General features: G+C 33.9%; 3 protein-coding genes and 1 long non-coding RNA gene across 18 annotated transcripts; all 4 read left to right on the top strand.

The window, feature by feature from the left end:
• Nucleotides 1-894: 894 nt before the first annotated feature.
• LOC132622884 (uncharacterized) lies at nucleotides 895-7105 on the top strand. Of its 15 annotated transcripts, none has more exons than XM_060337555.1 (8): nucleotides 900-1303; nucleotides 1530-1622; nucleotides 2181-2345; nucleotides 3529-3621; nucleotides 4449-4697; nucleotides 4777-4887; nucleotides 5949-6442; nucleotides 6546-7105. In XM_060337555.1, exons 5-7 carry the CDS (start codon nucleotides 4674-4676, stop codon nucleotides 6438-6440), a joined length of 627 nt encoding a protein of 208 aa, XP_060193538.1. In that variant the 5' UTR covers nucleotides 900-1303; nucleotides 1530-1622; nucleotides 2181-2345; nucleotides 3529-3621; nucleotides 4449-4673; the 3' UTR covers nucleotides 6441-6442; nucleotides 6546-7105. The 15 variants fall into 15 exon arrangements, 13 of the variants coding, with proteins under 13 accessions (XP_060193538.1, XP_060193536.1, XP_060193541.1 ...); XM_060337553.1 differs by having other exon boundaries at nucleotides 901-1303; nucleotides 6549-7105; XM_060337558.1 differs by having other exon boundaries at nucleotides 901-1303; nucleotides 3529-3615; nucleotides 6549-7105.
• A 2910-nt stretch (nucleotides 7106-10015) lies between these two features.
• On the top strand, nucleotides 10016-15113 carry LOC132624938 (uncharacterized). The gene is made up of 3 exons (XR_009576575.1): nucleotides 10016-10463; nucleotides 13335-13889; nucleotides 14700-15113. It is a non-coding gene; the product is annotated as an uncharacterized LOC132624938 (long non-coding RNA).
• Nucleotides 15114-21086: 5973 nt separating this feature from the next.
• Nucleotides 21087-21560, top strand: LOC132624411 (stigma-specific STIG1-like protein 1). The gene has a single exon (XM_060339195.1). It carries the CDS (start codon nucleotides 21087-21089, stop codon nucleotides 21558-21560), a length of 474 nt encoding a protein of 157 aa, XP_060195178.1.
• Nucleotides 21561-24343: 2783 nt separating this feature from the next.
• On the top strand, nucleotides 24344-26212 carry LOC132623236 (probable pectate lyase 16). Its single transcript, XM_060337968.1, has 4 exons — nucleotides 24344-25048; nucleotides 25419-25522; nucleotides 25603-25732; nucleotides 25892-26212. The coding sequence occupies exons 1-4, from the start codon at nucleotides 24344-24346 to the stop codon at nucleotides 26105-26107; spliced, it is 1155 nt and encodes a 384-aa protein (XP_060193951.1). The 3' UTR covers nucleotides 26108-26212.
• Nucleotides 26213-26963: the final 751 nt, after the last annotated feature.

The raw sequence follows: 26963 nt of genomic DNA on the forward strand, positions 1-26963 counted from the left end.
CCTACAAGACCACCTCTAGTATTGCCACCACACCAGCCTTCATATAATATTTAAAAAAATATTTTATTGATAACATATTGAATTCATTTTGTATTGTATTAAATTTCATACTAATTTTTTTAAAATAAAGACATATTTTACACATTCAGATATTGTAAAGCAAACTGTCTTAACTCTTAATAATGTAGTATTCAGACCTTAACACAATATCTTAGTATTCATATTTGTATTTAGATTCAGACATATAATTCTTAATGCATATCTTAAATATTAAGATATGCGTTTAGATTTGTTTGGAGATAATTTGGTTTGACATTCCCAAACAAAATTTTATTTTCACTCTTTTATAATAAATTCATCTTTTATTAAAACAGTCTCAATTTTGTCTTCACAAATATATAATATATCTTTTGTTAAGTTAAAATTTTATTCAACTGGTGATTCGATCTAAAATAGGCTAATTTGAGTTATCAATTTTTTTAAAGTAAATTATTTTGCAAGTTTTCTACAAAATTTGATGGTTATTATTTAAATTTAATATTTTTATTTACTTATTATCTCAAAGATTATAAATAGTTTTATACCCCCTCCGTTTCAATTTATGTGAACTTTTTTTTATTAGTCCGTGCCAAAAAGAATGATCTCTTTGTATAATTGGAAATAATTTACCTTTATACAATGATTTATAGCCACACAAAATATATGTGACTCATTTAACATCACAAGTTTAAAAGTTTTCTCTATTTTTTAAAATTTCATATAAAATCAATTGAGTTCACATAAATTGAAACGGAGAGAGTATATACATTCCATTACCCATCCCCATTTGTGTTAAAAAAAAAAAAAAAACTAAGGCTAGAATAAAAGAAACTTAGGCGCTAGAACATAAGTGGAGCTGAAAAAAGTTGGGAAAGAAAAACAACCGGGAAACTTAGGCGCCATTTATTTTAGCCAAAAGAATAACAGAGCACTTTTAACCTAGCCAAATGGAATGGTCATTCATTCGGAGGACAGAGAATGAGGACTACGAACAGAGAATAAGAATAAGAATCACAGGCAAAATTCTTATATTATGTGCTGCTCTCTTCTCAACGGCGCCACTTCAATCACAGGCAAAATTCTCAACGGCGCCACTTCAATCACGAATAGAGGAAAGCTAAGAGACATGAATTAGTTTGAGAATACAGGGCAGAAGATACCCAATTTGTGGAATTGGAAGCAACAGTGAACACAAAGCAAAAAAATTGACTTTGCAATTTCAAAGTGGAGACAAAGTTAGGGTTTTTTCTATATTCTTGAAGAGGTAAGGTTTATTATTTGAAGTCATTAATTACTGCAATTATTTTGAAGGAATTTGAAGTATTCTCAGCTCAAAATTTGTCATCTTTCTAGATTTTAATAGGAAGAATCTTGATTGCATCTGTTGCTTAAATTTCCTCTTTTTCATGTGCAAAGATATAATTTTTAAACATTTTAGGCTTATGCTAAATGAATTCTGATTTGGAGTTTTTTTGTGAGAGTATTTTCAGGTTTGCTGGATCTTTTTTACTTAATGCTAAATGGTGGTTTGGTTCCTGATGTAGTGCTGGTGAAAACAGCACTGCTATGTGGTTGCTTATCAGGTAAAAATGAAAATACTCTCACAAAAAACCCCAAATCAGAATTCATTTGGGGTTTGTGGTTGCTTATTAGGCAAATTGTGGTTGCTTATTAGGTAAAAATGCACTCTGTACAAGATTTTAGATACCAATGCTTGCTATGCCGATAGAAAAGTTCTTCGACATCTCAACCACTTTTTTCTTTTTAAGTAGAAAAAGCATTAAGGGGCAACGTAAATAATTAGGATAAGACAATTTCTTAACTATTTGTTATTTTAGTTTTTTGGGTTTTGCAGTCTTACTTAATTCTTTAGTTCTTAGTTGTAAGTTGTCCGATTATATTGAGATTTATTGTGTATATTAATTCTCTACTATGTGTTACTGCATTGATTTTTCTCTCTAAAGAACTACAAGGAATAGATGTTTGTTATCAAAATAAATTTTATCTATGTTGAAGTTGCATTATTAGGAGATCATGGGTGGAATAAGAAAGTTGAATTTTATCTTATATGGAAACATTAAAGATGTTTTAAGTTGTTAAATGATGTGCATTGGTTAACCTTATTTGTTATTAATATGCAGATTAAAAAGCTTTTATGTGGAGCTTGATGACGTCTTTTTTAACGTTACCCTTCCTTCTCAAAATTTACAGTCCAGTCAGTAATTATGCAAATTTTGTGGATAGTGGGCATACTTTCATACTCTGCTTGGTTCCTGGCAACACGCAAAGGTGCGATGCGAAATTAGGTAAAGTCCTATTCGTCTATTGAGATAGCAAATGTTAATGTTTCTCTTTGCTTAAAGAGTCACACATTTCCCCAAGTTAATACTGGTTTTGGTAACTTCCCTAACTCCTTAGGTTTGTATTACTTGTGCCTGGTGCTAAATAGATATAAAAGAGGAAGAGTAGAATAATAAAGCAGAAGGATTTTATTTATAGCCTCAACAAGCCCAGACAACTTGCTAATGATTTGAATGCTCAAGACCGTTAAAATAGAAAGATAAAAGTCCTTGTGACACATTAACCAAAGTGGAATTTTTCAGAAATATCATTTGCTTAAAAGCAGTACAGATTTAAGAGAAGCAATAAGTACCATTGTAATGAAACAAGAGACAGTAATTGTATCTTTTTAATGGCTAGGAGACTGTAACTAGGTTTAAACTAAAAACACAAAATTCTAATCTTACAGTAATACTTGGCCCTATAATTTATACAACAAACTAATAGTAGTAGCAGTTTAGTACTTAGGGTGGAAGAGATGATGGAGGTAGGAGTTCATTTTAATAGCACTATCAGAATCTGGCAATGCTAATAATGCAGTGCAGGTAAGCTGTAAACTATCACCAATGCTGATGATCTATGCTTGTCGGACTCTTTAAAAATGTCATTGAATGCATGTCGGATCCTCTAAAAGTAGTGCATTTTTTGGAGGATCCGACACTTGTGCGGCATTAACTGTAAAAGACAGACCTATGGGCAGAGAAGGAATGAAAATGAAGACCAAAGTCTTACTAATGGGATTCAAAAATGTTAAATATTGTATCTACTGAAAGTAATCTAGGATGTATGTACAGGTGAAGACAGTTGTGTTTCTTTTTTGCTGAATATTTTTGTTGATTTCATTTCAAGGTGTGAAACTTTAGGTGCCGTTTGGCCATAAAAATTATTCAGGTAGTCTTTGACTTTTTTTTAGTAAAAGTTGTTTAGTAATAAACATCAATCTCATTATGCAGTAATTAGCTAATCACAGTGATGCTATATGAATATTACTCTTCTAAGAATTGGAATTTTAGGAATTCACTCTACAACTAAACATAGTCAGCATAATAGTTAAGATATCTAACTGTGTTATTAATTAGTCCATGAAGTATAAATTTTGTTGCAACTTGTAGTTACTTAATTTGCAAATTGTGGTTGCTTAATTTTCAGCATCCGTTAGAGTTCTTGCCTTCACTACTGCTATTGTTGCTGTGCTGTTGCTGAAAAAGAAAGACCAGAACAGTTTTGTCGTCGCCAGTTGTGGTTCCCTTCTTTCTCTCTCTTTTTCCACATAATTCTATGTATTATTCTTTTGAAATCTATGATTGAATTGGTTTGGTTTTTTCATAATGAACTGGTTTTGTTCTTTGAGATTCCATTCATCCTCGTTTCTCTGCTTAGGCATTTGTTTTCTAATTCCTAAAATCTTTGTGTTTTTTGTTTTGTTGTTGATTGAACGATTCCTTTAATCCCTTTTCCGGTTGTTCCCTGCCTTTTATGTGATTAAGCATTTTATTTGTAGACTATGGGGAACTGTATATCACTAAAACTGTGTCACCTCACTATATCAGTCATGCTTGCTCCTCACTTTAGGTTTAGTATTGTGTCAATTGTTGCCAATCTGCCATAGTTGCTATTTCTGTGAGGTCTGTTAGGAATTTTGTTCAAGGTGATGAAATGACCACTCCAATAAAAACAAACTGAATCCTCAATATTTTAGTTTTAACAATCTCATTATGTAGACCATTAGCTATGTAGACCATTACTACATGTTAATTTATTTTCCTATCAAATAAATCATAAATATTGGCCTTTTGATATAGAGGCTATAAATTATCAGTGTGCTTTTCTTTTTGGAAGTTGTACTCCACTGGGCAACACCACTGGCCAGTGGGACTTGTATGGATCAGATGACAAAGAAGGGCATAATAAGAATAGTTGTTAGCTTCTTCAAGATACCTTAAATATAGAATGACAAGAAGTTATTCTGATATTGATTTTGGCACTTCAAATTCCATGGAAGATGTCTTCTTAGTGTAGGCACTTCAGGACGTCTATTCCTCTGATGTCTTTTACATTTTTTTTTCCAGAAAAAGTGTACATGGAACCCTGTCGAGGATAATGTTATTAGAAGCAATTTTACAAAGAAGGCGAGTTCTCGATTGTCAAATATTTTTTCTGAAGCTCGAAATAAGGGTCAAAAGCCTGGCTGGCTTGGGACAGATTATTGGGAGGATCTTAATAAATACTGGGCTACGCCGGAGTTTCAAAAGAAGAGCGCCCAGACAAAGGTGCACATTTGTGGTTCAGTGTCCATGGGGACTGCTCGGAGGAAATTGGTAATTGTTTAAGCATTTAGATGGCAGCAAATACAAATAATGACATAAACAACGTTAACTTGGTTTATTTCATTTGCAGAAAGTTTCTCTTGGTAGACCACCCACTCGACATGAGCTATGGAAGAAGACCCATATGAAAATCGAAGATGGAAAAGAAGTTTGGGTTGAGCCACGGGCAGAGGATACCTATGTAAGCTCTAAACTTATTTGGAATATATTTGACTAGTAATATTGTTTTTATGGTTACTGGTAAGACTCAACTTCTATTTGGTTTTCTCTTCATGTTAATCCTTCTTAAGTTCATATAAATAATCTCTTGGTGATATTATCTTGGATAAATTTTTGTCGCTGGTATATCTGTGTATATCAATCTGAAATATGTGTTGTTCATAGACAAACTACAACCTGTAGATGTGTTGTGGTAACTCTTCCTGTAAAAAACTTCCAAAAAGTAGTATATTCCACTGCTTTTTCTATAATTGCTGTAAATAGCAGCTCCCAGCAGTATTGCACACCTTGCTGCAAATAGCTCTTGCAGCCTTTGTTGGTTTTTGTGATGCAGTGCATCTGTGACACCACGTCTGCATATAACTGCAGTATATATTGCCTTGCTGCCCCGCAGCACATCTCTTGACACCACTAAACAGACCAAGTATCAAGCTGCAATGTGTTGCTTTTTCCGGGCTGCTGTAAGCATCAAATTGTGCCTCAGCAGTGCTGCACACAGCTTATCACCAGCTTTGTGCAATGTTGACCACCTTTTGTTGTCCTCTACAACAGGTGCTGCATATAGCAGTGCTGTTTTCACCAGCACTACATCAGGAACCAAACAATTTATTGTGGTGTTTATTCCTTGCTCAAACACCCTCAACCTTCTCTGCATTTGCATCACCAGCTGTCCCCAAAGAAGCAACAGTATTTGTACTCTCATGATGCTTCCCAACTATATTATCTGTTGTTCATAGCCATGAGCTGCATGTATTGCCTTCTTCTCTTGCTGCCTCTGTTCCTTTCTCCCAATACCTTGTGCTCTCCCAACTGCATCCATCACATTGTGACTGCTCTTTTTCACTACTGTTGCATAGAATTATCCATAATGTTGCTTCATGTTCCTTCATGTGTATATTTGAATCATCTCATTTCCCATGCTTGGATCAGTGATACAAAGAGTTGAGCATGATGGTGTACTTTCACTTTTCAGAATTTATTTTATATCGTTTGTTTATATACTAAATTTTACTTTTAATGTAGAATCGGTATAATCAAGCAATGGAGGATCTCATTAGGAATCAGCCGACTGATGATCAAGGCAATCCAATCACGCCATCAGAGGAACAAACTCTCTCCTGTTGGTTAGACGTGGTTGGTGGTGTAAATAAGGGAAGAGCGTATGGCCTTTGCTCCGAGAAGAACTTTCACCGCATCCAGTGTGGATTACAAGGTATAGGGAGTTCTGCCACTGTGTCAAATGAGCAGCTCGAGGAGATGCGAGACGAGCTTGGGGAACTTGCTAGGAAATATGAGGAGGAACAGAATAAAAGATTGAAGGAGGAGCGACGTAGGATAGTGCTTGAGTCAGACGTCAAAGAACTCAAGGCCCAAGTGTGTAACCTCATCAAGTTGCCCCGTTCTCCACCCCCGAGCCCCGATCATGATGATGGAGAGGATGAGGAGGATCAGGAGCATGGAGATGATGAGGATCAGGAGAATAGAGAGTATGGAGAGACTGAAATGGAGTATTAGAGGTCAGTTGTTATTTTTGTTTGTCCATTTGGTGAACAGATCCTATGTGTGCCAAAAAGAGTCAAGAGTCAGTTGACATATTTTTTTTGCATTGCCCTGTTGCAGCAGATCTCTAGCACATGTTTACAACAATTTTTGGAATCAGTTGGACAATCCCATATAGCTTAAAAGGAGCAGTTGAAAGTTGGAGCTTATGGAAAGTGAACAAAACCATCAACAAGATCTGGTAAATGATACCTGCATGTGTTTTTTGGTGTTTATGGACAGAGAAGGAACAACAGATCTTTGATGGGACTTCAACTCCTAATTGTTCTCTAAAATCAAAGTTATTTTAGTTAACCTTTTTAGTTGGAGAAATCTATCCCCTGTGAATGATATTATCCCCCTTTTAGATTTCATTGGCTCCCACTCAGTGGCTTAGTAGCCTTGAGTCTTTTGCTCATGGTTTTAAACTCCCAGCTCTTACTAGTTTTCTTTTGCAGTGTCTGGAGTTTTTAGCCTTTTCTTTGTAAAGTTTGCATCTGCTTGATGCTTTTGAATATGAATATAACAACTTAGTTCACCAAAAACAAATTTGTTATTTTTGTTCCAACTTATGTTACTTTGGCTTGTTTGAAGTCTAGTGGGATGCTTGTGATATATTTTTGCATAACGTCGAAGTTGGTTAGATTCGTACGATGTTTGTTGGCTTAATTTTAATGTATGAATTATTTCGGAGTATTTTTATTATTGTTTTGATGGCTATTATTGGTTGTGTTTCAGTTTCTATTGAATCGGCTATTGAAATATAAGAATATAGCAGGTGCTGTAGAAAAAATAGTCATTGCTTGCCAAAATAATACTAGAAATAATGAGGGACTTACCGATAGAGTCCCTCGGTAACAAGTGTAATTGCAAATTTCAGATTTTCAGGTTGCCGAGGGACGTCCCTCATTATTTTCAAATATCAAAGTACTTTTCATTTAGCTTACCGATGGACATTCCTCAGTAAAATGAAAAATATAATTGTTAAATATTTTATTTATCGAGGGTTGTCCCTCGGTGTATTTAAAATTTTAATTTAATTAACATTAATATACCGATGTTATGTCCCTCAGTAAATAATATATCAATATTATATATATTTCTTAAGTACCGAGGGTCGTCCCTCGGTATATTTAATTTTGCATGAATGTGAGGGAAGGGAAATATCGAGGGATGTGTGAGGGTCTCCATCGGTATTTGCCGAGAGTGTCCCTCGGTATTATTTACCAAGGATCAAATTACCCACAAGCCTAGTACCGATGGCGTCCCTCGGTAAATCCTGGTTACCGATGGACGTCCCTCGGTAAATTCCGTAGGTAAATCAGGATTTTTTAGTAGTGTGAGAACTACTCAGACAACCTAAGATAATTAATACCGATAAAAACAAATGTTTTGCATTTAGAGCATTTAATAAAGTTGTGGAAGAACAGCCTGCAATTCAACATGGATGTAACTGAGCACAACAAAAAAACCATAACTTTGAATAACTGGGCATTTTAGCAAGATTTTGATTCGATATATGAAGCATCATAATAGAGAAAGCAATGAAATTGGGTTCTGCTTCATTTAGAAATGGGATCCAACAAAGGTGATAAACTGCTGAAATCTTTCAATTTAATAACCCGATCCAGAGTGGGTCTTTAACAAAGAAACCAGATTCACAAATGGGTCATTAAATTAGTGAGAATTTAACAAAACGGGTCTTAAAATAACCATCTCCACAAATGAGGACTGTTCAATAAAATAAAAATAAGATGTGGTGGAGAAGACAACTTGGGGGGTTGGGGGGCGCGGGTAAGGGGGGTTGGTGAGGGTATTTGAGTTTATTATTAATTTAATTTGGGAGAAAAAAATTCCACATAAGTAGGAAATAAAGGTGGGGACATGGGGAGTTAACAGTTGAAGGGTAAATATGGTACGAAAATAAAGTACAGGGGTAAATATGATCCTAAAGTTGGATGGTAAGGATAAATATACCAAAAAAATATAACGATGGGCAAGTATAGATTATTTGTGAGACGGGGCAAATCTAACCCTTTTCCGTTATATATATGGAGATAAAACTTATATATAAAGGTACTCTGCACTTGAATTTCACTCAGTTCCGCATGCACGTCATGTAAGAACTAAGTTTCAAATTGAACGCTTGCCCACTCTTTCCAAATTATTTTGAGACTGCTCTATAAAATATAAAAATAATAGTATAACACAATTCTAACACTTACTTGGCATGGAGTTCACAATTTCCAAGTCCAATTCATAATTAATTTGTCTTTGTTCCAAATTCTAATTGCACTTTCCAACTTTCCCATTCGTAAATCGTATTTCTGTAGTGTAAGTAAGTGTCGATCCACTGACCAGTTCAGTCTCGCCGGCAACACTACTACTACTTGAGATCTGTTGATAATTTAATTGAAAACTCAAACATTACTCTTAACTTAAGCTATCTCCCATTTGGTTTTGGGTCTATCAATCACTTATTCCTAATTTCAAATAGATTCGTCCGTACATTAGTTGCTATTTATTGGAAACCCTATGTAGAGGTGTCAAAAAGGGCCAGCCCAGCCCAGCCCAACTCTTGTGGGCTAAGGAATTTGATGGGTTGGGCCGGGCCGGGCCTTCATTTGAATGGACCTTAAAATGGCTAGCCCAACCCAGCCCTATAAGGGCTGCGGGCTGGGGCGGGCCATCCTTTCATTTTTTTCAATATTTTTTATGAGATTTTTTTTTCAATTTAAATTCTAACATTTAAGTATATACCAATTTGTTAACATTTCTAATATATGATTATGTGGAAGTACATAATTCTACAACTTACAACATATTCAACACCTATACATTGTCAAGCACATTTGAATCCATTTGTGATAAAATTGTCTTAATTAACATCTCCATCTTCATCTACAGCCATATACAAATTTAATTAGTTTATAATTATTAAATAACCACGTTTCAGAAACTAATCAGTAGTATTTAAATTCGCTTAATAATATTACCACTTTGAATTTGGTAAAGCTCGGCTACTAATTTGAGTAACAAATTTGACAAATTCATGATGGATGCAATTTTTATATGTGGTGATTAGAAATTTTAGTATTAGGGTACATTTGGTGATTAAGAATTAGTAATAGGGATTTGACGCTAACTGGGAAAAGTATTGTACGATACTAAGACTAATTCGATAATCACTATTCCTATTTTTTACTTCTTTTTTGATTTTCTTTTAAATGTTAAGTTAAAATTAAATTTGCAATCATGAATACAACTTCTATGCTTGGTCATTAGAATTTAACGCCAGTAAGTAAAGTATTGTGTAAATATTAAAACTTATTTGTAATTACTTTTCCTATTTTTTGCTTCTTTTTTCACAATATTCTCTTAAATTTTTAATTTAAACTAAATAGATTTTTAGCCCACAGGCCGGCCTCAGTCAAGCCTCAAGGCCAGTGGGCTAACTTGGGCTGGCTTATAAGCCTCAGTTTAAATGGGCTTAAATAATCTTAGCCCAACCTACTCTTATAAAGGGTTGGGCTGGGCTGGCCTCGAGGGCCAAGCCCATTTTGACGGCTCTAACCTATGGCAAGTGAAGCTTTATTAGAATGGCTACAAAAGGAAATGGGATACCAACCATTAGGTTCATATGCAGCTTCAACCAAAGCAACAATGCCTACTATCGATTCGTTACACAAAATTTGTCGTGGTAACATGATACCTACATGGAGTTTCCTCTTAACTAGAGTTAAATCACAGAAAACTGTTGAAAAAGTCCACCGTAATATCCTCGTACACGGTCCAGACGATAATGGAAATGTTAGAAGGAAGGAGAGTGCTTCGGCGTCGTCGAATGGTAGGGAAGTTGCTTTGCAAGAGAGGGATTTGGCAGAGAAAGAAGTGGAAAGGCTTTAGGCTGATAGTGAGGCGACAAAGGAAAGAGTTGAAGGCGAGGATGTTGGAGGTGTCCAGGGAGGAGGCTCAGCGTAAACGCATGCTTGACGAGAGGTCCGTCTAACTACAAGTTCGTTAATACACTTCGTTGTTACGTATTGTTTCATAATGTATTGTGTTGTATTGTTTTAATGAATACAATATTTGGGTAGATTGTATCGTTTTCCGTTGTTACATAGTGTCACACATTAACAATCTGAATGATGAACCTACAATATTATAAAGAAAAGTAGGTAGGGGTAGAGTTAATATAGAGGGTGAGCGTAAATGCATGCTTGACGAGAGGTCTAACTATAGGTTCGTTAATACACTTTGTTTGCATGCTTGTTAATTAGATATCGTTTCATAATGTATCGTATTGTATTAAATTGTGTTGTGTTGTATTGTATTGTACTGTACTTTTTTCTTATGAATACAATGTTTTGATAGATTGTATCGTTTTCTGTCGTTATATAATGTCGCGCATTAGTAATTTGAAGGTTAAACCTATCAGAAAAGTAAGGTTGTAGAGCTATTATAAAAAAGTATGTTAAATGATAAAATAGAATTATTAGATAATGGAAATGGAAATGGCAACGGAAATGTTAGGAGGAAGGAGAGTAGTGGTGGTTTGGGGTCGTGTTTGAGTGGTTTGGATGGTGGGAATAGTAGAGAATTTGCTTTGCAAGAGAGGGAATTGGCTGAGAAAGAGTTGGAAAGGCTTAGGCAGATAGTGAGGCGGCAGAGGAAAGAGTTGAAGGTTAGGATGTTGGAGGTTTCGAGGGAGGAGGCTGAGCGTAAACGCATGCTTGATGAGAGGTCTAACTACAAGTTCGTTTATTAGAATCAGCCTATTGTAATATTATCTCTTATATACAAGTAACTACAAGCTTTGTTTTGTTCTTTATTTTGATTTTTATTTTGATTCAGTACTTCAATTCTTCATTTTAAAGTTGTAAGAGGTCGTTTGGTAGGGTGTATAAGAATAGTAGTGAATAGGGTGCATTAGTGATGTTGGGATTAGTCATCCTGGGATCATTTTTTATCGACTGTTTGGTTTGTTGTGATCTGCTGCACTTGAGCGGAGGGTCTTTTGGAAAGAGTCTCTCTACCTACACGAGGTAGGGGAAGGTCCGCGAACGCTCTACCCTCCCCGGACCAACTTGAGTATGTTGTTGTTGTCGTTGACTGTTTGGATTGTTGTATTAAATAACATGCATTGCATAATTTAAAATAGTACTGAATAGGGTGTATTAGAATAGGAACAGTACTGGTATTGTTAATGCCATGGTTTACTATGCCTGTATTGGTTATACATAGGTTGAAAACACTACCAAACAAGGGATTAAATAATACCAAAGCTAATACCAGTATTATTTTTTTCTAATACCTCCCACCAAACGACCTGATATGCAAAGGCAAATCTAGCTCTTCTAGCAGTTAACTGAATCCACTACATTCAGACCGGACCATGTTTACATTACCCAAAAAATGAAGAAGAAGAAAGGAAATTTGTATATATAATAGACTATACCTACTCCAATTCATTGACTCTAAATTTTGGATTTACTCTGATAATATGAATCTGAGTTAACCTTGTGACTATTACTACTGATTCACTTAAGGTGTGGATGGTGGGCATCACGGGTTGGATTATTCATTTCTTTATTTTTTAACTTGCGCATTTTCTGTCCCTAAGCAACAAGAACTTGTGTCTAGATTACAGTTACCAGTTTAAAAAAAAAAAAAAAAACAAAGAAGAAGAACCTGTGCCTAGATTGTTTAATTACGGGTGGCATTGAGTATAGCTGATATTGACACTTTTTTTTTTGATGACATGGGAACCCGCAGCCGCTACCCTTCGGATGCGCACAGGATAAACCCAACTCCTGTGTAATAGCTCGCAAATCACACAGGAGAGGTAACCCGCACTAGGCAAGCCCCGTGCGACGAGCTCGACCCAGAAGGCAAAACATGCGTTCGGGATCGTGTGGAGGCCTTAAATCAGTAACGGATAGCCTAGCTATTGACTTGTTCCTGTGAATACAACCTTTTCTTGTTTCGACCTTTAGGCTTTATATTCATTTGGAAGTTCATTTTGTTGATTTGTTTTTGAATACTTTATAGCATTAGGTGGTGATTTAGATGGAAAAGAGATCTCAATTTCTGTTGGTCGAAGTGCTGAGTCTGCTGACTTGTCTGATTTGGTCAGAACAGCTATGGGCCAATAGTCTCTGGTGCAACTGGCAGGTTAAGCGGGACTTTAAGATGGGTGTAGTTTTCAATTATAGGTGCCTAATTGGACCAAGGGCCATCTGCGTGTTAGAAACAGTGAGGCAAATTTTGACTTGATTGGATTTCCAGACATCTGAGCTTCTATGAATGCCCTTAAAAACCATTTGAGACAACATGACAATATAACCAGCAAGTAGGAAAATGAGAGACCAAGAAGGATGATATTTTGCAAAACCTAAACAATTAAAGGCAATAGGAATTACCTTAAACTCATGTAGGTTTATGGCGTGCTTGTGATTATTCTGTCCCATAAAAGAATCACAAGAGATGACCGAAGCCATGATTAATCAATATGAGTAAAGCCTATATTATGAGTCTTGAGATGGACCTGAGTTTGGCATTTCAGTATGCCTTTCTCTAACCCATTTTACTGGATTGAACTCCTTGTCATCAACTTATGAACTAAGGTAGATAAATACTCGAGCTCATTATTAGTTTGTTATGTTGTTTTTGTAATATGTACCAGATTTGTTAGATACAATTGCTTTTATTGAACTTTAAATATTCCATACCATGACTTTCTTAGATTTTATTTGTTCCAACATTCTTTCTTTTTGAGCTTGACATTGCATACCTCGCTATCATACCTTCTACATGTAATGATGATTGTAGCTACATCTTATCTTTTGTCCTTTTAACTTGTGTATTTAGGTTTGGATGCCTCGGATGCTGGCTTAGCAGCAGTTTTAGAATCTTTGGGATTTTGTATGAAGCTTCGTGGTTCTGAAGCTTCCATATTGGAAGACGTGGAAAAGGCAATCAACTCGGTTCACACACGGCGAGATCTCGTTGAAAGTGGTCGTGCCTTGTTAGATCATGCTAACAAGGCACAAAATGAGTATGAAAGTTGCGGCAAATGTCACACATCACTTTATCCTTTATTTTCACTGGATCAGATCCTTGCTTATTTGCAATGTACAAGTTTTTCTAATTCTTATTCAAACCAAAAACCGGGATGCCCTTACAAAATTAGATCGGATTCTAGTGCCTTGAATATTGTATTCCTGATTGCTGGACATTTGGTTGGACCAATATATAGATTGATTGGCTTTGTTGCTTGTCCTTTGTAGGATGACTAACTACTGCTTAAATCTGGCTGCGGAGCAAGAGAAGACAGCTACAGAGAATTGGCTACAGGAACTGGATGTAGCTATTGGTAATGCTAAACACTGCCTTAACGAGGAATGCAAGTATGTTCGGGGCCTGGTGAGTAATTTTTGTCGCTGTTTATTTGTCTACCACTTTGTTCAAGGTAATATCTTACAGGTCTTAGAACTTAGATGGATAAAATAATGGAGTTACACATTACTTTCAGTCTTGGTATGTTCAACCAGTTCAGTACTTTGAGATGGACTGTCAATAGCCAACTGTGTATTACATGCTGCCAAGCATCTATCTGGACACAGATGTGGGAGTGTCCAAAAAGAATGTAGGACACGCCACAAAAGACTCTATTTTACTTGATATAAGCTTATTTTGTAAATAATTTTCTCTGATATTTATCACAGCCAAATGAAATCTTTACACCTTCTGATTAACCTTCTTGGGTGATGCTAAGTCATTGGTTGAGGGAATGAGTCGTGGTATCCTTATATGGTATTGGCCATATGGCAGTCCTTGCCTCATGAGCTAGCTTTAGGAGTTAGGCCATATCATGGTGAATTATAAGATCTTTCTGCACAACTGTATGAACCGAAATTACTTTATGTGAGGTACCAAGAGCCCATATCTGGGAAAACATTGAGTTAGCTTAATTGATCTGAAGATTTTGTTTCTGAATTTGTTAGGAGTTAGGAGGATAATTCATCATTTTTCAGTTCTGTTAGGCCAAAAAAGGGGAAAGCTAAAACAAAGGTCTAAAATGGGAGAAAAAAAAACAAATATTCTAGCTCTGTAACTAGGATATCTTGGTGATGCTGTTATGTTTTTTTTTTTTTCTTCCTTTCTCACATACTCTGTGTTCTGTTCTGGGAAGTTTCCTGCTTATGGAAATGTAATATTGTGGCATCTTTACAGGTAGATAAATGCTGGGAACAACCAGCATCAACTGTAGTTGACTAGGTTGCTGTTGATGGACAAAATGTTGCTGCATGGTTGAATGATGTGAAGCAGCGCAAGGCATTTCATGATCAACAACTTTGTTGAATCACCTCTTTGGCAACTGTTACATAATGTCTGTAAATTTTCATTTTTCTCGCTTGCTAGTTCTGGCAACTTCATGTGGCTTTTGGTTCTCTCAAGACAGGTCACTTGCAAATCTAGGCAGCATCTGTTGAAGATAGTAGAACAATTCGATCTTCGACCTAGACCTAGGACTGTAAGAAAATTTCAGTCAATAGGGGCGTATTGTCTTTCTCTTACATAGTTCAAGACTTCAAGCCTGAAATGCAGGTCTAGTAAAATATGTTGTTGCATGCCCTATTTTGTACAGATGTTTCTTCCGTCACTTTTTGGTAATGAGAAAGAAGAGAATAGCATACATACGGTCTGTGTAACGCATTCTGATCTGGCTGAATGATGACACAAAAGTCCAGATCACTATGCTTGGTTTGGATTTTCTTTTTTCCTTTGATGGCTTACCATTGGAAACTTTTATATAGAATTTGGTAACTAAATCAAATAACTTTACACATTAAAAAACAGAAGGTGCAGGTTTATTTTTGAAAATTTTGTATTAATGGAAAAAAGAGTTGGTGTAATAATGAAAAAAAGAAGATGACAATCTGACGTATTTGGGGGGAGTTAGGAAAGATTTCCTTTCTTCTTTTAATCTTTTTTAATTTCTAACCCATTTTATTAAAACAATAACAGTCATTTCCTTGTTTTATGCTATACTAGTCAACTTGCCGCGGAATAGGATAACACACAGGCATGAATAACATATGAATAAGGAAAATGAGGGGAAAAAAACAAAATGACGGAATTATATTTCATAAAAAAAAATTCCCAAAGGATCCAATACAGACAAACTATCTTACAAAAAAAGTAAGAAATCATATGTATCGACAGATGAGAAACCTCGAAAAAAAATAAAAGAGAAGCCCCTGAATTTCGACGTTTAAATTGAGATCTAATGATAACGTCATTAGCATTATTTGCTCTGACGCTATTCCCATCAACAAATAGTCTTGTAAAATCCAAGCTCGTTCAATAACGACTATGAAACTTTCCATGCGCAAGTAAAAGTATGACCTTGAAATTTTTTATAAAAGAATAAAGCTACTATTAAACTTGCTATATGCTTTGTAGGGATCAAATAAGGAGCTCATAAAGCAACTTAAACACTTACCCTGTCAAAAGAAACCCTTAAGTACTTACAACAATAGAAATTAGTGAATCCCTGTATTATGAGTTTCTTTTGCTAAATAGCTAGAATGTATTATGATCAAATATACACCTATATCTAACACCGAGCAAAGATTTGTTTTATCCAGTTGGAGTCGTGTAGTTCTATATACACTATACACACATAAATATAGGAGTAATTTTTTTCCACAAAAATTATAGACAAAAAAAATTCAGAAAACATCATATATAACGAAAGCAAAAATATATTTCATTAGATCTTATATACCCAATATTGGTAATAGTAATCCCTACAGATATAGTGACTTCAATGGAAAGATGAACTAAATAGTTTTATTTGCCAGCCATTTATTGAGATACGACGCCTCGTGGCGCAACCACATTAGGATGATCAAAATTTTTGATTTACAATATGTAGGGAGCTAATTAGTATGTACATCAGGATGATCAAATTTTTTTATTTACAATATGTAGGGAGCTAATGAATACGTTTGAACAGTTTCATCCCTCTTAACAACAAAAAATATTAGAATTAAATTAGGCTTGAACATTCAACCAAAACTTACGAGAAAAGTCTTACAAGAAGTTAAATAACAATAATTCTTACTTTACCTCTTCGCATCATGCACCTCCACATCACTAACTTAATTGGAATCTGAAAGGGATAGAAAAAACATACATAACAAAAACCATTAAAACCAACAGTTTAGTGAAAAAGGACAGTAGTAAAATTGAGTAAACACAAATAGGTTGCATTAATATTTTTTTGATTGAGACTTGTATGAACTGTGATCTTTTATTTCTTCAATTTGATCAGTAAGTGCAGAAGCCATGCACCAGGAAGAAGGGAATATAAAATTGGTTCATAAAAATCATTGAGATAAGAGTGAAGTTGCCTCTAATAACATGAATCATTCAATCTCAACTTTTGATCATTATGGTACAATATAAAATGCTTAACAATGAGTGATTTCCTTTCATTCAATTTATTTTTATATTCTTAAAGTCACTATTAAAGAGACAGTTATTATTCCCCTGTATTAGAAGGCCAAAAGCCTACCGCTATTAGTTTTGGTAAATGGTTAACTTCACGTACCCATGTTAATGGCCTTTATTTTGTCTAAATTAATGACCAATTGTTATCAGATTAACCAGAATAGAGAAGCCCCTTTGTATTCATTCATTTCTTGACAAATTGAATTATATAGAGGACTTTAATTGTAATTAATAAGTGAAATAAAAAGAATCAAATTAATTGGACATTTTTTGAGCAAAATGAGAAGGGGAAAAATTCAAAAAAAGGAGGAAAAGATAAATAGCATTCTAGGCAATAGAGAGGTACCACATTACCTTGTCTATGCCTAGTTTTATATCATATACAGATTCTTAGTAAACCCAAAATCCTAGAATTTTTATCCCGAATCTCATAATACACCAAAATGCACAGAGAAATCAAAGATAATGCCAAAAAAAAAAAAAAATCCAAGTCTTATGGCAAAATTAAAGGTTGAAATCGAAGTCCAATGACAAAATTAGTCCCGTTAACTTTTACCCATTTAATTAATTTTGGTTATTAATTAAAATTCCTAATTAAAGTGGTATTTAAATCAAGTTGAGCTAATTAGCCACGTGTAGTGCCACTTGGCACGTTTTTCTAGTTAATTAGGAGTTTACTGGATGCATCTCTAACAATTCAATCGGTGATATTTTAATATATAAAGCGCTATTCAAGGGGTAATCAGTTCAGAGGATTTTTAATGTATTAGCTCTTAAATAAACTAATTAACTTGGAAACAAGCGTCAATTACGTACAAATGAATCCAAAATTTACTTATTACATATCTACATGTTACCATTGGATATGTATTATGTAAAAAAAAAAAAATGTTACATTAATAAGTAGTTTGATTTATGAATCTCTCCGGATTACAAAATCTTAAATAGATTTCAAATATATCAATTATGAAAAGATAAATAAAATGTTGACTTGAAGTGGTTTTTAAAAAGAGAAAATCTCCTCTAGCAGGTGCCATTTTATCTTATTACTCACGTGGTGAAGCATAACAAAATCTAATTTCTTTCTATAATCTTGACACCTTTCAATTTTTGTTTTGTGAATGTGTGTTTTGTCAAAAATCTTGTATCTCTTTTTTCTTATGGAGTTTGTGCGATTAAGTTTCAAAAGTTGATTATAATTTGGTTTAATCCACAATGTAATCAAGCTACATTCAAGAAAGAGTTGCAATATTTCTGACACTAGAAAAACAAGTAAATGATCGTTGAGGAACAATATCAACATTAATAATATTATCACGATTTTATTCATTAAGTATTGCTTTTTTCTTGGTACAATCCATTAAGTATTACTCTACTAGTGTAACTACGTCTTATGAATTATAAACTATGAGTTATAAACTAGTATAATATTATTTTTATATTTTGAGTTTATCTATACAATTAAACTACTTAGAGTGAAAAGTATTTGTTAGGTAAGCATTATATTTATTAAGTGCTAATTACTTGCTATGTTGATTTTGAATTGAAAATAATAATAAAGAGAAGACAAATAATTTTTTTTGAGAAGAAAAAATATTAAAATATTCTCTTCTTCTATTGAATTCTTGTCAAGAAAGAGGTCAAGTACTCTACCAAGGGTGATTAATTAACTAATTTTATTTAAAAATAATTTCCTTTTTAAAATTCTCATTTTAATCTTGTTATTTTTTCTAAAGGAAAAAAGAAGTTGAATCTACTTTCACTCATAGAAGTTTGTTTCAATGGATTCTTATAAAATATTAGTATCTAGTTTGTATTGGTCTATTTAGCCATGTTTTTTTGTATCTGATGTATTCGAAGATATCATAATTTATTTTCTATATATAACTATAGAACTATATATTTGCTAACCTGCAATGTGAAGCTTGAAGGTCAGTATCCTCCCCAATTTTACTTTTCCTTAAATATCTTTAATGATGCACTGTCACCTCATTAATTAAAGGGGTATTTTTGTCCTTCCATCTAAAAATAATAAACCCTATTCATTTTCTCCTCCTTCTGTTTTTTCTCTCTCTCTTCATAAGACTAAGAATTACACTCAATTGTAATAATATCCATCTAAACGTGTTTTATCAGTGTAGTAGTTATGTGAAGTTATAATACCACTTTTAAGGTAATCTTATAGTTCAGAAACTTGAAATATGCACATAAAAATGTGACTTTTAGCTTACTTTTAAGTTGTGTTTCCATCTAATATTTTAGGACCGCAAGAAATTAACAGAGTTTGAGTTCGCTCCAAAAATAATAAAACCCTAAAATATTAATCCTATGGCATTCCTAAGTTAATATATCTTTGACAACTAAGGCGGTATATAAATGTGGCTTTAATTTGCCTAGAAAATTTAGTTCTTCTTTACATAACGTTTACTATTCTGAGAGTTTAAATTGTAGCTAACAGAGATTTTGTGGCTTTAACACCGATCTAAAAACCTGAATAATTTTCCCCACTTCATTGTCTGCTTACAGAGATTTTGGGTCTGTGCAAGAAGAGAAGGGAGGAGAAATTGCCCGGTGGTGGAGGGAGATGAGAGTGGAGATGAGTAGAGTTTATTATGTTTAGCTGGAAGGACAAAAATATCCCTTTTATTAATGTGCACAGTTAACAGTATTTAAGGAAAAGTAAAAATGGGGAGGATGCTAACCTACAACCTTCGTGATAAGTTTTTTTTTTAATTGTTTTATTACATAGGGGGTAGGGGAAGGGAAAATGGGGGAGGGATTACAACGTGGGGATTCGAACCCTCACCAACAAGGTGAAAGTTCAGGTAGCCAACCAATTAAGCTACTAGATCCCTACACCTTCGTGATAAGTTGTTTGTCTTGCGAGGCAAAAATTAAAGACCAGTAGAAAATAGGACAAAAGTACAAATGACCCAAACAATGTGTCCTAATCCAACCCGCTCAACTCTTATCAAGTTTAATTTTTTTAATCACTTATTTAATTTTCAAACATATATAACATTTCAAACAAATAAAATTTTATTTAAGTATTCTAACAAGATTTCTCATGGATCAATTTCTGTTACATACTTAATCCGAATCAGTCCAATTTTTAGAAGGTCTGAATTTAAGCGGGTCAAAATTAATTGATTTAATTAATGAATGAGTTTACCACCCCTAGATAAAACCTGTGATCTTCACGACTTCAAACTGAACGACTTTGTGTCCAGACTTTTGAAAATTGGAGTAGTAAATAGATGGATATAGGATACAGATTATTGATTTTTGTTTTCATGAACAGTTAATCATCAATTTTACAGAAGTTACTCTGCAATTCGGTTAATATTTATGTTTAAAATTAACTTTAAATGATGTCAATTTTACAGAAGTTACTCATATTTTTCTTGCCAGTGTATAAAATTATCAAAACATTGTTAGGTCAATTTATGTGTTCCTGTGACATCTATAGAAGTCCAAACAAGAATGCATTAATCAGTGGGTCAACTCCTAAATAAGTTACATTTGTACGGTATATTTATATTGCAACTTGCAGTCAAAGTGTATACACTAGGTAGTTTTAGTGCTTCTATACCTGTTATTTTTATAAAAGTCCACACACCTCAAAACCTTGCCTAAATAAAGCTGCAGAAACGCTTCGGGCTTACACATAGATTTACTAAACAAAATCTTGCTTATTAATTAAATAGGATAGGAGCAAAATCATAATTTTATTTGTTCATCTTATATATGCTAGATTAGTCTCACATTGTCAACTAAATGCGGAAGGCTTTTACTTACAATAATAATACGATTAAAGAGAAAGTAATTAAGACCACATTTTATTCAAGTGCCTAACTTTGGTTAACTATTTGACTTCACATGTGTCGTCTTAGGTTAGCCGTGAACAAACTAAGACCACTCCACTAGCAAAACAAGAGTCAAATACTTCCTCTATGCAATTCATATCCTCTATATATACTCTTTCATTCCTTCTCCAATTACCATCCAAACATATCTCTCAATAGTTGCATTCTTTAATTTTCATCCCATTTACAAGTAGCCATGAATTGCTTTAAAATTTTCTTTTTGTTAGCCATTATAATGGCATCATTCACTATGCTTTCAGTAGCCTCATCGGTCGATAAATTAAAAGAAGAAATACCAGTGAAAGATGACAATGAAGTTGACAATATGGATGAATTGTTCGATATCCCCTTCAATGAAACTGATGAAAGTCCATCATCCATTCGAGGGGCTAGTCGTTTTCTTCTAACACATAAATCACCTCTTTACAAGTCGAAAATTACACAAAAAAGAATGAAATGTAACAAGAACCCTAGAATATGTCGTGCCAAAGGTAGCCCGGGGCCATTTTGCTGCAAGAAGAAGTGCGTCAACGTGTTCACGGACCGACAAAATTGTGGATTTTGTGGGAAGAATTGCAGGTACAATGAGACTTGTTGTAAAGGGCAGTGTGTTAACACTTTCTTTCACAAGAGGCATTGTGGGGGTTGCGGTAACAAGTGCCAGAAAGGAAGTGCTTGTGTCTATGGAATGTGCAGTTATGCAAATTAGAGTACTCATGAAATAATAAGGACGATTAAATTATTCATTTGGTTCTATAGAAATTACTATTTTTACTTGTATTTGATTGTAGGTACTGATTTCTTTTATTGTGTGTCTAATGAAGGCATAGCTATGCGACATTAGTTGTTTGTTTCATTCTTGTTCTGATTATTTATCTTTTTGATTGTAACACTCATGCAAGCACGGTTTCATTTCTTTAGAATAAATATTATGTATAAAGGAGTTCTTTGAATTATTAATTCTTTGTTTTGTATCCACCAATTAAGAAACCACTCGAAACTCGAAGGATTAATGCAGGTTACATTATCAAAGAAAGCTCCTCATATTTTAGCCAAATCCCTATCAATAAAGAAACATTGAATATCTTCTATTTCTGGATTGTTACAACAGTAGCACCACGAAACAATTAATAAGATGCTTAAATCTCCAAGGTTCTAGTGAGTGAGTAGTTTAATAACACTTCACGTGAAGAAAGAGATCTTGAAAGATTTTTATATTAAGTAAATTTTATTATGAGTTTAAATTCTGCAATTACTATATATGTAAAGAATTCTTTTTACACTATCAGATCACCTAGGAAATAGCTATAAGTAATAATTTATTGGGATTGATAACTTATAGCCTGTTTGGCCAAACTTATTTTCCCCTCAAAAGTACTTATTTTTTCAGTAAGTGTTTATTTTTAAAAAAATAAGGTGTTTGACCAAGCTTTTGGGAGAAAATAAGTGCTTTTGGAGAGTAGCAGAAACAGTTTTTCAGAAGCTAAAAAATAGTTTTTGCCCAAAAGCACTTTTTTGAAAAGTACTTTTGAAAAAAATACACGTAGAAGCATTTTTTAAAAGCTTGGCCAAACACTAATTGCTTCTTAAAAGTATTTTTTAAATTAATTGGCCAAACACAAACTGTTTTTAGGCCAAAGTACTTTTGAAAAAAAATACTTTTTAAAATAAGTTGTTTTATAAGCTTGGCCAAACAGGCTATTAGAAAAATAAGATGGGTAATATGGTACAACAAATTTAAATTCTTTATATAAGTATATAAAAATTCTTTCCTATTAGTGTGTATATAAGTTAAAGCCTTCTTAATTTGGAGGGTAGTTTGTCTGATCTCTTGAATAACTTTCAAAGAGGTCTTGGTGGAAAAGGTTCCTAATACAGTACTAGGTGTCCAAATCGGCATTGTTCCCATAGAGCGCATTCGGTTATAAATTATGATGACTGCAATTCCTTTTTTACCATATTAGAGGCACACTCTTGATGTTGATAATTTGAAGCGTTAAAGGAGCTAGAAAAGGAAGCTAAATTCTTTTTCTATTACTTACATAATTTCCTATGTAAAGACAAATTCCCAACTATAACATGTCAATCATGAGCTTTTTACAGCGGCTGCGTAAGAAATTTGTCAGGACCCAAAAAGGAAAAGTTTTAATCCCTATGATTTCTAATTTGACTCTTCGTATATACATTGGCAACCACGGCTATCTAATTTGACTCTTCGTATAAACATTGGCAACCACGGTATCTTATACTATACGAACGGTTTTCTTTAACATTGTCAATAGAAGCAGAGGAACCAATTTGTTGGTAGTTAGGATTCAAATTCATGACATTGTAATTTGAAATTGATTGTTCCCTTGACATTCAACCATGAACTTTAGTTCAACATATTTTCGCAAGATAAGCAAATCCAGATCGATAATCATCAGTCTGCGTTTTTCCTACTCTGCATGGCCAAGATTACCTCCAAGTATGTTTTTACTTTTAAAATTTTGTAGGTTAAAAAAATAAACAGTATATATAATACAAAAAGGTATTACATAGACGAGGATTGAAAATATCAAGGGTAAAATAGACATTGCATGAGATAGGCCGGGGGATAGAATGTCAATTGTTCATAGTTGAGAGGAGAGTTTGATTTTTAAAGCAAATTTGAGAGTTGTAAATGATTTTCATCTTATGTTAATTTGTATGTCTAAAATCATTTTAATCTTCAGCCAAATCCTTGAAACCATCCCTGTACAGGGTGCAAAATTCTTTCCGTACACTTATAGCCTGTATGGCTAAGCTTTTAAAAACAACTTATTTTAAAAAGTATTTTTTTCAAAAGTATTTGTCTAAAAGCAGTTTGTGTTTGGCCAATTAATTTAAAAGTACTTTTGAGCGGTAATTAGTGTTTGGCCAAGCTTTTAAAAAGTGCTTCTATATGTATTTTTCTCAAAAGTATTTTTCAAAAAAGTGCTTTTGGGCAAAAACTATTTTTTTAGCTTCTGAAAAACGGCTTCTGCTACTCCCCAAAAGTACTTATTTTCTCCCCAAAGCTTGGCCAAACACCTCACTTTTTTTTTAAAATAAGCACTTATTGAAAAAATAAGTATTTTTGGGGGGAAAATAAGCTTGGCCAAACAGGCTATGTCCTAAATTTATGCACAATAATTGAGCAATATTCAGTGCACATATATTTTTGAATTTTACAATTACTTTATTCTCAAGTCAAATATTTCTACTTAAGAGAGGTCAACTCCAAGTTAACTTAGCGTTTCTAGAGAACAAATATGCTTGAATCTCCCAAAAAGTCAATCATCCAAAGCTCGTGCAATCACGTCTATTAGCTCTTCCAAAATCTTAGCCAAAGTGCCTACCATATTTAACGAAACGAATTAGTCTCAATATTCTAACATCGTGGGCACCACCTTGTTACACCCTAATAAATATCCGAATTTCAACAATTCTCCATAGTTTGTAAACTCGCCCTCTTAACTTCCTTTAGTCATCATGGCTTCTTTAGCACTTGTACTTACTCTTCTTTTTTTGAGTATCTCAACTTTAGAAGCCGGGTACTATGCACCTACTCCTTATAAAAGTTATAATTATGCACCTAGTACTAAGAAAACTATGAATGTGATCGATTCTTGTTGGCGTACCAAGTCAAATTGGGCTAAGAACCGTAAGGCATTGGCCAATTGCGCGGTCGGCTATGGCAAAGCAGCCATCGGAGGGAAATCCGGTGCCATTTACGTCGTTACTAATCCGGCCGATGACCCCGTAAACCCTAAGCCAGGTACACTAAGATATGGTGTAATCCAAACCAAACCACTATGGATTATTTTTTCCAAGAACATGGTTATAACGCTAAAGAATGAGCTTATGATCAATAGTTTTAAGACTATAGATGGAAGGGGAGCAAAAGTGGAGATTGCATATGGACCTTGTATAACAATTCAACGTGTTAGCCATGTTATTATACATGGTATTAGCATCCATGATTGTAAGCCGGGGAAAAAAGGCATTGTAAGGGATAGTCCAACGCATGCTGGCCGCCGTAATGGCGCCGATGGAGACGGCATTGTTATGTTTGCATCCTCGAATATTTGGATCGACCATTGTTATCTTGCACGTTGCGCCGATGGACTTATTGACGTTATTCATGCTTCTACTGGTGTTACCATCTCCAACAACTACTTCACTAAGCATGATAAAGTATGTGTATATTACTCGCTCTGTTCCAATTTATGTGCATACATTGTTTTTTAATCTGTCACATAAAAAACGTCAAAACAATTTAACTTTAATGATCTCATTTCACTTTAATGAAATGATTTATAGCCATAGAAATATATAGGGCTTATTTTAGACCACAAAGTCAAAAGTTTTCATTTCTTTATTACCTGTCGAGTCAAACAATGTCACATAAATTTAGACAAAGGGAGTAATTTTCAGCTTAGTCTATTCAATTTTCTTTAAAACTTTTCTCTAATTACCGATTCAAATTAAATAAGTTTAGCTAGTGCGAACCATTATTTTTATTTTGTCCCTTTTTCTTTTAATGCTGACAATTTATGATGAGCAGGTTATGTTGTTTGGGCACAATGATAACAATAAAGAAGACAAGGCTATGAAAGTCACAGTAGCCTTCAACTACTTTGGCCCTGGTTTAATTGAAAGAATGCCAAGGTAAATTATTTATTTCATCTACATGTTTATTTATTTATTTGGATTATTACGATTTCTCACATAAGTATATATGCATGCAGAGTGAGGCTAGGTTATGCTCATGTGGCCAACAATCGGTACGAAAAATGGTTAATGTATGCTATTGGTGGAAGTGCTAATCCAACCATCTTCAGTGAAGGAAACTATTTCTTGGCATCTAAACACACAGAAGTGAGTGTGATACATTTTTTTTCTAAGAAAAAGAAACTAAATTCTCCATTAATCCATGAAAGCAATATTAAGCTTCCCCCCATAAATAGTATTCACCCTATGTCTCAATTTATGTGATACTCTAATGTTACATACTAACAATTATGGTTGTGTTGTTAGGTTACAAAGAGGGAAGCTAAGAGTGGTTGGAAGAAATGGAAGTGGAGGTCTTCAAAGGATAAATTCATGAATGGAGCCTATTTTATACAATCTGGTTATGGAAGTACTAACCCATATTACACAAAGGCTCAGTCATTTCCAGTAGCTGATGGATCATCGGTTCCTTCTTTAACCGCTGAGGCAGGACCTTTGCGTTGCACTACGTATAAATGTTAACTTCTAACCTTTTTTTGTAATTATTTTTCGATTTTGGCATGGAATCAAGTGCATTATAATTGTTTGTATTACTTATGCACAATTTTATTTTATGAAACGGGGAGTCTTCAAGATCAGAATCCCCTAGAATGAGATGAGTACTGAAGAGGACTGTGTTGAGATCCATTCTGGATGTTCCTTTGATCATAAAAAATGAACTTTAATGTAAATATATGCGTAGCATAGGTGGAAAGATAAATATGTTATGCAATAGATCTTTCCATTGGTGCTTTTATTTTATTGCTTAAGTTGAAAAAATAAATTATATTCGCGAGTCTGTTTTTGTCATTACTTTTTGATTCGTGGATTAAGGTTAATTATGCAAAATAATCAAGTAAATTATGATTAGATTAATATTAATCTTCTCAAATTCCCCTTCAGATATCCGGGTTGAAGTACCCCTTGCATTTTGCAATCTTTTGTATTTTATAGCTCAAAATTACCAAAGAAGTGAACGAATCCGACAAAATTAGATTGTCAATCATAATTTTTTTGATTGTTAATATAATTTACGTTGCTTGGCAAGGACTTTTCAAATAATAGAAAATTGAAAAGTTTTTGTAGCAATTGCATAAATATTTGAGTTTAATATCTCTTTTCTAGAAGAAAACAAAGATTTTTTATACTCTCTCTCTGTCATAATTAATAAATGTTTTTCAAGCTCAAAATAAAAGAAAAAAGCTTTCAGACAACAATAAATTGCTAAAGGTCTTTTTTATACAAAACGTCAAAAAGGTCAATTATTCAGAAATATTACAAAAAGAAACACACACTTAATACAATTTCGTTTGTAAATCTGGTTAATTATGTGGAAAAA

The sequence above is a fragment of the Lycium barbarum genome, chromosome 12, assembly GCF_019175385.1.
Source record: "Lycium barbarum isolate Lr01 chromosome 12, ASM1917538v2, whole genome shotgun sequence".
Taxonomy (NCBI): Eukaryota; Viridiplantae; Streptophyta; class Magnoliopsida; order Solanales; family Solanaceae; genus Lycium; species Lycium barbarum.

Excerpts from the sequence above, each read along its gene's own strand:
- LOC132622884 (XM_060337555.1), top strand. The coding sequence starts at position 4,674 with ATGGGGACTGCTCGGAGGAAATTG. Across the intron at positions 4,698-4,776 it reads GGACTGCTCGGAGGAAATTG|AAAGTTTCTCTTGGTAGACC; the intron begins GTAATTGTTTAA and ends TTTCATTTGCAG. Across the intron at positions 4,888-5,948 it reads CACGGGCAGAGGATACCTAT|AATCGGTATAATCAAGCAAT; the intron begins GTAAGCTCTAAA and ends CTTTTAATGTAG.
- LOC132624411 (XM_060339195.1), top strand. The coding sequence starts at position 21,087 with ATGGCATCATTCACTATGCTTTCAGTAGCCTCATCGGTCGATAAATTA.
- LOC132623236 (XM_060337968.1), top strand. The coding sequence starts at position 24,344 with ATGGCTTCTTTAGCACTTGTACTTACTCTTCTTTTTTTGAGTATCTCA. Across the intron at positions 25,049-25,418 it reads ACTTCACTAAGCATGATAAA|GTTATGTTGTTTGGGCACAA; the intron begins GTATGTGTATAT and ends TATGATGAGCAG. Across the intron at positions 25,523-25,602 it reads TTAATTGAAAGAATGCCAAG|AGTGAGGCTAGGTTATGCTC; the intron begins GTAAATTATTTA and ends ATATGCATGCAG.